The sequence below is a fragment of the Ixodes scapularis genome, unplaced genomic scaffold (assembly GCF_016920785.2).
Source record: "Ixodes scapularis isolate PalLabHiFi unplaced genomic scaffold, ASM1692078v2 PGA_scaffold1__304_contigs__length_218370807, whole genome shotgun sequence".
Classification (NCBI taxonomy): Eukaryota; Metazoa; Arthropoda; class Arachnida; order Ixodida; family Ixodidae; genus Ixodes; species Ixodes scapularis.
In genome coordinates, this window is record NW_024609846.1 from 14,298,971 (window position 1) to 14,311,563 (window position 12,593).

Consider the following 12,593-nt stretch of genomic DNA (forward strand, 5'->3'; position numbering starts at 1 on the left):
TGCATACTTTGCTTTCAGGCGATATGCGAGGCGAGTTTTAACTGCTCAGACATACAGAGTCCGCATTCAACCGTCGGCACAGTCACGCCTTCTCCAGCATACGTATGCCGCAGTATACAGCCGCTGGTGAATTATACTTCATCCAGCATACTTGGTAGCCAGGCCGTCGCCGGCGAGTCACATTAAGTACAAAATGCTTCGTTCTCAAACGACTTTCGGCTGCAGGTCATACTTAACCCAGCAATCTTATCCCGCAAGCGACCGTTGTACCTAGACCGCGGGTGACAGCCGGGGGTGGGTTATACCTACTACAGAGCACCCCGTTCCCCATCGACCGTCGGCAGCGAACAATACTAAGTCAGTAATACTAATTCCACACATGACTGTCGGCGGAAAGCCATACTTTGTCCAGCATACTTAGTCTACAGGCAACCTTTTGTGGGCATTCAGAACTAGTTTAGCGAACTTAGTGTGTAAGCAGCCGTCGGAGGCGAGTTAACTTGGTCCAGCATGATAGCCCCAGAAGACCGTTCGTGGCGATTCATATCTTGTCCATCATACCTAGTCCGTAACCTGAGGTCGCCGGTATGTTATACGTATAGTCCGGTGCACTGAGTCTGCGGACGATCGTCGGCGGTGACGCATGCGTAATAAACCAAAAGTAGTTCGCAGGCAACCCATGGAGGCGAGTCATGCTTAGTCCAGCATACTGAGATCGTGAGAGTTTGTGGCGCCGTGCTTAGTTCATTATGCTTACCATACTCCGCAGATGTTCGTTGGCAGCCAGTCAGATTCATTCCAACCTAATTATACTTAAATTAGATAGTAGCCGACACTACGCTCTAGTGAAGCCAGTCAAGCAAGATAAGCAGTCCAAAACCACGGCGATCGCTTTCTTTGTGAGTGTGCTATCATAAGCTAAGCTAATCCCGCGGCCAACATTCTGGGGCATTCCGTGAAATGAAACGTTTTCAAGAAAATGTCACAAATCTAATTTCAACTTTCAACTTACAACTTTCTTGTTTCTCTCCAAGAGAGAGAGGGAGAGAGAAAAAAACAGACTGTTGTCACTTGACAGAGTTTCTCATCCCCACCAGCAAGAAGATGAACGATTTTACAGACTCGTGATCTGTACAGCAAAATTTACATAGAAGCAAAACACAACATTAAACCAAAAAAGACCTGAGATGCATTAGAAGCATTTCTTAGTGGTCAAAGGTCAAATGATATTAGGCACAGATAAATGTAGATGTAGGAACTTCAGACCACTAGTGAATCAGGAATCGGACTCTTTAATTACGCGCTCACCAGAGCGTGAGCATGCGGCGCGGTGCTCGCCCTCAAAACGAAATGTAAACCTAAATTTAAAAGAAAATTTTGAGTCACGCTAGCGCGGGCCACTGCAATAGAAAATAAAAAAAAAAAACAAATATCTCTTCTTCTCAACATCATGAAATCCGTGCCAAATTTATGGGTACATATTCATGACATTAGGCAACGAAAACTGCAGCACCTGGAGATTGTAGTCTCCTGTTGAGCGAGACGTTGACCCTCTGTCATAGCAACGGCTTGCATTTGCACGCACCCTCCGCTTGATGCAGCTGATTGTTAAAAAAAAAGTTTACTTTGCTTTACCGATGTTTGATATGTTAGAATAAGATTATAATTGTAATGCTTTGTAATTGGAACTATTTGAAGGTTTATGAAATGTTGTAATGTGGGAGCGTTGAACTCCGCATTGCACATAATTCGGATGATTCATTCTGGAGCAAATGCAGTGATGCATATTTGTAGTTGTTGTGCTACACTAAACAATAAAGCAGTAATTTTAGCAAGAGTAAAACAGAGAGTTTTAAAGAAGGACTAGGACCGATAGGGGTAATATATATATCGCCATTTATAAATAATGGCAACACCCTTGGGAAGTCTGCGATCCGTAGTTCGCACTTTGGCGTCCCTGCTCATGAACTCATTGAATATTACACCGACAAACTACACATTTGTACAAAATAAATATTTCGTGCTTAAAGAGAAAGCCCTTGAGTATATGAACACAATTTATGGATAAAAAAAGTATTTTATTCGTCTTATTTGTATTAATTACTAGACAGTTTGAGATTTTCCAGTAACTTATCTTCTACAGAAAGGTATTTGTCGCACATAAACCCGGGTGGACAAATTCACCCGAAATAAATAAACTGGTGTCGTCTTTGTAAGTTATAAAACCTAGACTGACGTCAATATGTACTGAGTTATTTATGTACAAGTTTAACAGAAGGAGTCCAAAGAAACTTACCCGTGGCACCACTGACGTGAGTTTCCTTATGCAAGATTGCTGACTATCTATCACGACACACTGATGCCGAGACTTAAAAAAATATACCCCCGATCATCATGGAGGCTACTCCTTGCATGCTGCATGCATGTAATTTTAGAAGCAGATTTGAATGGTTTAGGTACTCGAAAGACTTTGAAAATCAATGAATACCCAAAGATAATCAATTTCTTTTCTATTTGTTTAAATTATATATTTTTCTTTTAGTAGCACGATTTCCGTCGAGTTCTCTTTCCTAAAACATATTGGCGAATTGTTAGGACAGAGTTCTGTTCACCAAAGGTGTATCATCTGGGGTGTATATTTTTCTGTAGCAATTTTGAAAACACTTTCAGCACAGGAAGGGGTATGTAATTTAATTGGTTGTTTTTATGCTCAGACTTGAAAATAACCCTAACCCTAATGCTATACACCTTTTTTTTCGTTCTACGATACAAGGCGATTTCTGCAACTGAGAAGATTAATATATTTTGTCAACAAAAGCAGAAATCAATAATTTTGTAGATCTGGCCTTTATAATTCGATGCAAAGAGCCTGTAGAGCCGCGGAATAAAAACTGTACGCGTCCAAAATATTAACTACTGTCTTTTGATATTTTATGACTGCCATCTGAAATATTCTCAGGAAACATTGCGATGGCTGTTGTTGTTCAGTTATTTTCGGACACCCGGAAGTCGTTGATGCCCAATAAATTTGGTGATGCGCAAGATAAAAAGCGCAGGCTAATGGTGCCTTATTGGTACGGGATTGGTTTAGTTTGTGATACCATACCTGTAAAGGCGATTAGCGCTCTGACAATGCACTTTTCGTACTGCTTGATTGGCTCTGTCGGTGGCTGTGGTGGGACTTAAAGTGAAACAGAGTCCACAGGCCACCGTTGGCGGCGAGTGATACTTAGTCCGCCACACTTAGTCTCTGGGTGGCAGTCGGGGCCCGTAGTTGGTTCCTCTATAAAGCCTATACCTACTTATGTGTCATTACGGTACCACGGGTGACAGATGAAAGGTGAGGGCGCAAAGTAGCTGCTGCAAGATCATAATTGTAGAATCACCTGCGACCGCGGTGATGACACAAAACTACAGGAAGATGGAAGGACGTCTCGAACACAGCTCACATTTTATTGCCACAATTATTGTTGGGGGCTGCGCGACAATTTTCAGACTTTCGCAAATTAACTGCGGAAATTATTCTGTGTCACCTATTGAACAAAATGCAGAAAACCGTATTTTCCTGCGAGCGGCACTTTGAAGGTGAAAGTGCCGGTCTACTCTCCAAGTCGACTTTCGAGTGACGTACTCTGGGGGTTCACGTGGTTTCCCCTTGGGTCCTCTCTTCAGAGACCAGCCGCTTCCTCCACGATGGTCGACTTCTAAAAGATTAGCATCGTGGAAGGTCACGGCGAGCGATCGACACAAAGGACGGTATCGCCACGGGGCTGACGGCGAGTGTAGCAGCGGAGAGGGACAGGTTTTGTTAACTTCTGCGTATCCCCCAGAGACGGTAGTCATTTTAGGTCTCGTAACCCCGACAGGCGGCTACAGATAGGAAAAAATTAGTTCCTTGCTTTGGGATTACGCTGCAGAATAGCATTTTTTTGGTGGAAAGGTGACGCGTTTTCGTTCACTTGGGCTTGCATAAACAATATAAAAAATGCCAACTGCCAATTATTGCAACATTCAAATCATTGCACTGCACCTTTAGGTATGGTTTGAACTAGAAAGGACGAAGGGGAAACCGGGGAAACGGGGAAAGATCGCAAATTACATACTCTTTGGGGTAAAACACACCGTACGAACACCAAGTATATCTGTCAGTTTGAGGTCAAAAAGATGGTGAAGCTAGATGCTCGAAACGATACTTCACCAGTGCGAACAAGCACATACAAAAGAGGCTCATGCAGAGCTCTGTATTTTAAAAAAAACACGCATTTACAAAAAACGTAAATTTGGCAAAAAAAAAAGACAATTTAATTACAAAGATTCTCCCCCCCCCCCCCCCTTCCTTCCACACAGAAGTTAGTGGTCAAGAGATATTTTCTACACGGCCTCCAAACATAGGGACCACTTATCTGCTGTGTGTCCATGGTTTTCTTTCAAAATTGACAATTTTAAGTGATGTTTCATGCCAGTTTCATCTGTTAAAATCACAGAGGACGTCAAATTTCACAACGGTACAGAATGGTTATTTTCTTGGGCGTCCTTTTAAACCTCCAAATACGGATCCTTATTGTTAACACACCGTCTATCTTCGGTCAAACGGTCATTGCCGCTGTGCTTGATCTGACTAATATAGCACAAACGATATTCGGATGCGATTTTTTAGACAATCTTTGAAACACGCGCAAAACTTTTTTCTTTGTGTTTTTTTTTTTAGGCAGCAATATTGGGCCGAAGTGAACAGAGTCAATCTTTTTAAGGTATAGTCTAGGCTAAATGCCGTACGGGCCCAAATTCATCAAGATTTGAGGTTACGGGGTACTCAAAGAAAAAACGAGAAGACAGCCTGCTTTTCCTGAACGAAACTTTTTTTAGACTTTTTTTGTTTGAAGAAAACTATGTAGAGAATCTGGTTGGACAGAAGCTTTTGAGGGCATTTTACTTCTTTGAGACGGCTGAATAGATTTTGAATAGAGTCCACTATAGTGGAAGCGCAGGATTTTTGGACGGCGTTACTTATCACATGGCGAACAAGACCAGATTTGGCAGTTTTTGAATGGCAGCTGGTGTGAAGGAAAGGATTGGTTTTTCCGTCTCCTGCACGGTTGTGAGGTGATATCTTTTGTATGTGTTTGTTCGGACTGTGAACAACGGATTCGACAATCCAGCTTCACCATCTTTTTGAGCTTGATTTGCCTGATACAGATAGTGTTTATACCGCGTGTTTTGTCCTTGAGAGTGTGCCATTGTCGAGTCTTTTTTTTACCTTTACTCCGGCTTCCCTTTGTCCTTTTCTTTTTCAGGGAGGCCATATATAAAAGGATTCTATGGCAATAATATTTCAGCTTTGTTTGAGGCATCTTTTCTTCTTCCTGTCATGTTTTTTTCCTCCACCGCAGCCTCGGTTAATTATATAATTATCAAACGTACCTCTCAAGAGATAGCAGAGCTTGCGATCGTGTCAAAATTTCGGGGAAATAGGAATTGATAGTGTAAAAGGCGATATAAACCTTCTCCCTCGAGATTCATTTAAGTTTCCACAAACGGGTACTTATAATTTAAGAGTATTAAGGATGCAAGGCCCTACACCGGCTCATTAAAAAAAAACGAAGCCAAGAAAAACTTATCATTAAACCGTGCATGTAAAGACCTCGACTCTTATAGAAGTTTAAACTTGTCTTGATAATTCTGATCAATCCGAAGATCACAGGTGTATGTTGAGCGCGCAGTGGATCCGAAACCAGCCAAAGACTCTCGTTAGACACATTTTGAGTTCACCTGGTTTTCTCAGAATGATCAAGGCAAATTTAATTTTGTTTTTGACCCAACATATTACTCAGAAAACTAAAAGCCTAAACGTAATCTTTTTACCATTTTTTTGTAAAAAAACCCGTTTGTATTTCATACATTTTTACGAACCTGTAACTTTTTCGTAAATAATATATTTTTTTTGTATGGCTAAACCTATATGCCAATACCAATTGTTTTTACAAATGTACAGTTTTATATTTTTCTTGCGTACATATGTTCAGTTATATGAACCTCTGCGTTATAAATATTAAACGATTATAAATCGGCTCTAGGCCACTTAAAGAGCGGTGAAAAATTATTTATCGGTGCACATTCCTAGTACTTATCTTAAGTTTTACAATTTTCTTCAGAGCATGAATATTATTCCTATGAGACGGATGAATCATTAAGCGAAACAGATGAAGACCTCGAAGATTACGAGGATAACGAAAGCTCAGGTAAACAAACGAACGATGCGTCATGATCGGAACTAATGGGCTTTCGGGGATTTTTCACCCAGAAACCTTGAGGGAAACAGATATATCCTTAATTACTAACGAACAGTGCGAACGACAACTTGCCACAACTGTTCCAAAGTACATCCTATGCTCTAATGGGGGAATATGTTCTGTAAGTATGAAATATTGTATCATTTCCTGAGAATAAAGTTGATTTGGTCGGCAACTGCAGGAAAAAATCAATGTCTCCTCCTACCATGAGACACGCGCATGCATTTGAAACTTATTCGAGCTATGGCTTTTTCGGCTGAATGAAACTAAAAAACTTACCTGCATTTTTGGATGCACAAAATTTCAGAACCTGACTCAGCTCGGAAATGCCACACATTGGTTCATTTTCCCTCTGAAAGAAAGTTTGTTAATGGGAACTTCAGATTAAAAAAGAGGCATAGGAAGTTGAGCTAAAACTCTTTAAAACTGTATTGGACTGATCCCTTCTAAAACAAGCTGAAAACGCTATGGCTGCTTTCGTACTTTTATCTAGTAGATTTTCTTCAAATTGGCAAGTTAACTTTGTGACATTCCTGGTACCAGACTTCGCGAATGATTCGATTGTAAAGAAATATAAAGAATTGCACAGAGCTCATCTTGCGTTACAGCTGCTAACAAAACGGTTGCAGTCCTTATTGAAGACTAGTATTAAACCATAGAATAAAAACGTCCCATGAAAAAACAGGGGAAAAAAAACACGGGCTTTCGGCCAGGCACATGAACTTGCATCGTACAAAGTTGGAACTCAGTGAGAACACAACGCTAGTAGTGCGATAATGCATAATGTTAAAAGCAGGACGTTACTTCCATTAAATACTTGCAGGAAAGGAACAACAAATAGGGGCTGACGTCCACCTCAGCTTAATAATTATAAAAGCAAAAATTAACATCTTAAATGCCTGTAGCATTAGTTTTAGTACTAAACAGATAAACTTGTCAGCAAAAAACAACAACAAAGAAGCAGCAAACGTTGCTTTATTTGATAGGGAAAACAGCTCAGAAAACACAGACTAAGAAGAGGAACATTCACGAAAGGACAATGCTGTATGTTGTGTATGTTCCTCTTCGTAGTCTGTGTTTTCTGAGCTGGTTTCCCCATCATGTATAACGTCAACCAACTGGCCCAATTTACCGCCTTATTATTGTTTTACTTGTTGACAGTTCTCAAAATAAATTCAACACACGCCCACAGTGCAATTTTCTTGGATTCACAAATATTTGGCTTAGGTGGGCGTCGGCTCACAAACATATTTAATTTTTCTCTCGTTTCATTTGATGAAGGTAATGCGATCTCAAACTTTCGTGTTCTCTCATTATCACTAGCGTTGCATTGTCATGAAGTTTCAACTTTCGGCGATGCGTAGTTTATTTGCACAACCCTTAAAACCAGGTGCCACTTTTCTCAATTGAACCGGGTAGAATAGTGACACGAGTCACATATAGAAATAGGGTGAGCGCCCTTAGCTGTCGATTGTTTCCTACACATTTTGGCAAGAAGAAATCAAGCAGAAACTTACAACGTCATCGATGCGAACGGAAATGATAAATGTATGTAAGGCTGTACCTCTGAATTCGGCTTTCGACAAAGTCTCAGTAAAGCATTCACGATCCGTTGTAGCAACCACTAGAGCTGGCCAAAGCGTACATTTGTGAACGTCGAAACAAAAAAAACGAATTTGTTTTAAAACTCTTCAAATATAAAGCGTTATCAATGGAGACCCTTCTGAGTGCCTTTATGAGGGCGAACGAACATTTTCTGTACATCAGCAGATGGGGCAGAAGTAGATAGAGCATTGTACATGTTATTTGATTTCGATACAAATATACTTGTCTTAAAAATAGAACGAGAGTCGAACGAGTGTTGTCTTCCCCATTTAATTGCAAGGCTTGGCGGGCATCAGATAAGGCAGAAACCGTCACGGCAAGTTAGCTAATTCACTAAAATTTAATATTTCACTTTTAAATGTTTGTTTTGTGGATGTTACAATCGCAGTATCTGCCGCAGGTAAAAAAGGAGGCCACACAAATTTAAAAGAAGTTGCGAAAAAATGGTGGCTTGTTAGTTGTGGATCAACCTTCCCTTTCGCTTCCTTTTTCTTTAAGGGGGAGGGGAACGGAAGTGCAGTTTTGAATGTTCGCGAAAAAATAACGCCGCAAACGTCCACAATGACGCTTAGGAGAATGTACGTGTTCATTTCAGTCACGTCATTACTAGTTCTGCAGCACATCCACGATGACTGCGCCGTCGACACAGTGCCGTAAGAGTGACATGACTGAAAAGGCAGCGTCACTCTTCTAGGCGGCATTGCGAGCAGGGCTTCGGCGCTCTATAAAAGCTCTATTTTAAAATGTGGCAAGAAAAGAAACTGAAAAAAAAACGATCAATAGATTTCTCAAACACCAGTTTTTTTTTTATCCAATAAATTCGTAATGACACTAATAGGTATTCCAGTAAAGGTTGCAATCGTTACATGCTTTGTAAAACCGCTTCTTATAATTTCGACCAATACTGGATAATTCGCCACCTTATTGTGTCGTTTATTTCATCCTATGTCCACACAGCTTGACAAGTTAAAGCTCAAGACAACAGCCGTGTAACTCTCGCCTTTCTAGAAAACATTTGTTGAAGTAAAATTTAAACACCCTGTGGAAGAAAACAGGAATTCACCAGAGTTCAGTCAGAGAACCCACTGCACGCATTCTCAAGTGCTTTTCCCTGCTTGGAGAGGTTGTCGGATAGCACTCGCGAAAAAGAATTTTGTTGTCTTTTTGAACCACTGGTAAAAACAGCAATGACGGGCGCTTTGGAGTAGAATTTTGGTCCGTTTAGCCTCACCTAAAGTGTTCGGGAAATTGAAAGTCACATGGTGTCATGTCCGAAGTGTAATCTGGATAGAGGAGACCTCCCATCCTATCTGGGCTAATGCATCCAGAACAGTGGTCGCAACATAATGACCAGCGTTATCGTGCAACAAAACCATGCCAGAAGAGAGCGTGGAGCGTCTCTTATTCCCAATGGCTCTATGCAGCGTGCGAAACGGGCCCCTAAATGCAGCGTTTAGCACATGATTTTCAAGTAAGGCACTTTGAAATTTCCCAGAAAAAGCCCTTCATGATCAGGCTCACCTTAAACGGACACCACATTGCACCTACCATGTTGTCAATGGCGTCCACTATAAACCAGAAGTGCGGAGAAGTTGAATGATATCTCTCTTGTACTTCTGTCTGTACTCATCGCGATAAGTTCAACCTCATCGGTCTCCTAGTTCGCCGGTGTAAGTGACGCGACATAAACAGGTTTCGTTTATTCACGTCTTAGAAATAATTTATTATACTTCGTTTTCAATTCTATAAAATGGCAGAAAGTACGTTCGGACAGTTTTATAGTCTTATTGCCGTATACCCCAGAAATATGCTATCTCGGTATCATCAATCTTCTAAAAGAAGACACAATTGATGTACAATCTTTTTCGCATGCAGATTGCAAATTGGTCTCCCGAGCGAAAATGTTCACCTAGAGCGGCAACCGTTTTTACTTCAGTAACTGCTTTCTTTTTTTCTTTTTTTTCACAAGAACGTAGTGGCCAAAAACGTGTACATATATTGCACAAAAAAATAATGTTACGAGAAAGTGAAGGCAGTTATTATGGCGTGTGACACCAATTTGCTACCCTGAATCAGCTGGAGGAATTTGTTCCGATGATATCTCAGGTTTATTTATATAAGTTTTCCGAAAATAGTTCAATAATAAGTCGTTTTTTTTTTGGTTTTCAGGGAGACATCGGAGGACCTCTGATGTACAAAAAAGAAGGACAATGGTTTCTTGCTGCTATTCATTCTGTAGGCGGTGGTTGCTTCAACCCTTCTCTGCCATCACTACATGTTAGGGTGTCACACCTCGTTGAAAGGATCATTTTACCCGTCATGAAGGATTCGGAATCAACGAAACAAAACCTATGTATTATGGACGAGGCTCGAAAGGAATGTGTAACCACATTTTATAACTCTTACTACGTGCCAATAGATGATTCAGTAGAAGATGACGAAAGTACTTAATTATAACGTTAACATGTTATCATATACTCTTGTCATGTGTCTTCAATTCACTTCTAATAAAGAACCTTTCAATCAAGCGTTTGGGAACAAATTGACACCAGTGACAATGAACAAACTAAACGCCAAAGTTTACTCAAGGGTTTGTGTTGATATTGTTGGAATGTTCTTTATTTCCCTGTTATATATGATATATGTATATGTATGCCATACGCACATATAATGCACCATTGTCGTCTGCATCGGTGCAGACGACAATGGTGCGCTGCGCTGCGCCGGGGCAGTCGTCCTCGTAGACCGACTCCGTCAGCTTTCTCGACAGCAGGGAGACGATCGCATTGTCACGAACGATGGGCAGAATCCAATCGACGTACGTCGCTGGGCGGATCTCGTCTGGGAGTTCCTCCAGTTTCGTTTTCCGAAGGCGAGCGTGGCGCTTGCGCTTCCTGACTACAGGGGCAGGCGTCGCGGTCCTGTTGCACCGGTGACAAGTCCCTCTTGAAGGTCCTCGCTGAAGAACTTATGGTGCAGCGCCGGGGCTAGGAGAGTTTTGGTCGCGATTCGACGGACGAGGGTCTGAGTGCTCCTCGGTAGGGCATTCGGCATCGGAGGAACGGGACGCAACTGCTCGTATGGGCGTTCCTCCCGTTCCTCACGTAGGTGCTGCAGGGTTCTCCGCCTTCGCTGTTTAGCACTTTCCTTGACGGCAGAAAGGTCGGCCGGGCCGGCTGCCCCGCCGGCTGAGTTGTTGAATGCGTTCGGCGCGGATGCCATCTGTCGAACAGCTGCTCGAGCCTCGCTGTGGGCCCACTCGTTGCCGTTGACGCCCGCATGTGCAGGCAGCCAGGAAATAGCAGCTTGGATGTTGAGCTTGTTTCGAAGTTCTAGGAACGCGGCAAGCAACTCGCCGACTATTCCCGTGTACGTTGAGGGGATCCCGCACACTCGTCTGCAAGTTTCGTACGCGCGGTTCGAGTCCGTGAACAGTAGGAGCCTGTGTGGGATGTCTGTTGGTGCAAAAGTTTGAAGAACCCACTGTGATGCTCGGAGGAGTTCCACGAGTTCCGCTTGCGTAGTGTCGACGTCTTCAGTGGTCGAAACTGCAGCCGCGTTCGGAATGCCGTGGGTGGTGTCGACCCACGCGACCGCCTGAACGTGCTTGGGGGTTCTGTCCTCTCCGTCGCCGTCGTCACCGGTAGTCGACAGCAAGGTTTCCGCCATGTCAGTGTAGATGATGGTGTGCGTAGGTGGTGATTTGTGCGCGACGCTACGCGTGTGAGCTTTGGCAAAGCGCTTGAGTCGTACTGAGTTACTCGGTCCAGGTCCCATGTTTCGGGGGAGGGGTTTGCCGTCGGTAAGCGTGACCGGGGCGGCCCCCGGAGGATGCGAGTGCGCGTCTGCCGGGCGGACGCACAGACTGGAAGACACGCGGAGCTTTTCAAAAATGGAAAGCCCAGCTGTCGAGCTGCTGAGGCGGTCTCTCTAAGCGAGGAGCTCCGGTTCGGCGAGTTCCGAGAGGAGATTCATGCCGCAGTGTGCCTGTAGCTCCCGAGGGCGTGTGCTTAGGCGGTCTGATAACGATGGGGATGGCTTCGTGATTGAGTTTCTCGAGTTGCTCCGCCTGCCTCGGCGTGAGGACGCGATAGGTATAGCCTTAGAGGATACGGGATTCAAGCAGCGACGTGACAAGCTCGCGAGTTCTTTCTCCCTTGTGCCCCACTGGAGGTGTGTGATTGTACAGATGAGGCGGGAGGAAGGATCTGGACGTAAAGGCGACTTTCGTTACCCACGTGGTGCCTTTCCCATCTTGATCTATGTAGGCTCCCAGGATCCGAATGGAGGGTTTTTGCCGTATCCTTTGGCCGGCAATGCTGAGGGTGACTTTGATGAGGAGCGATTCGGTCTTTCTGTGGGAGCCGTTGAGAATCACGACGTATTCGGTCTTCTCGGCCGACGCGGTCATGCCCACATTCCGAAGAAAGGCCTGTATGTCGTCGAGGCCAAGCTGAATCGTGTGCTCCTGTTCGCCTCCCGATCTCAGCGTTACCCAGACGGTGACATCATCTCCGTATACGCGAAGCGCAGCGACGTAACCTCTTCAAGGAGTGGGGGAAGTCTTGGCATGGCCAGGTTGAAAAGGTTGGGCGAGAGGACCACGTCCTGCGGTACCCCGGTCCTGTCCTGTTGAGCGGGTCCTATGAAGTCATTGGCTGTGATCTGTACGTTCGGTCGTTCAGGAAACTCTTAACG

General features: G+C 43.5%; 1 protein-coding gene and 1 pseudogene across 1 annotated transcript in view; both read left to right on the plus strand.

Moving 5' to 3' along the window:
* LOC115329823 (enteropeptidase-like) overlaps nucleotides 1–10,423 on the plus strand; it is a 31,141-nt gene extending 20,718 nt beyond the window's left edge. The window contains 3 exon segments of the mRNA XM_042290481.1: nucleotides 6,153–6,284; nucleotides 6,287–6,411; nucleotides 10,065–10,423. Coding sequence (XP_042146415.1) covers nucleotides 6,153–6,284; nucleotides 6,287–6,411; nucleotides 10,065–10,346 — 539 coding nt within the window. The 3' untranslated portion in view covers nucleotides 10,347–10,423.
* A 782-nt stretch (nucleotides 10,424–11,205) lies between these two features.
* LOC120841172 lies at nucleotides 11,206–11,989 on the plus strand (annotated as a pseudogene).
* The last annotated feature ends 604 nt before the right edge of the window (nucleotides 11,990–12,593 follow it).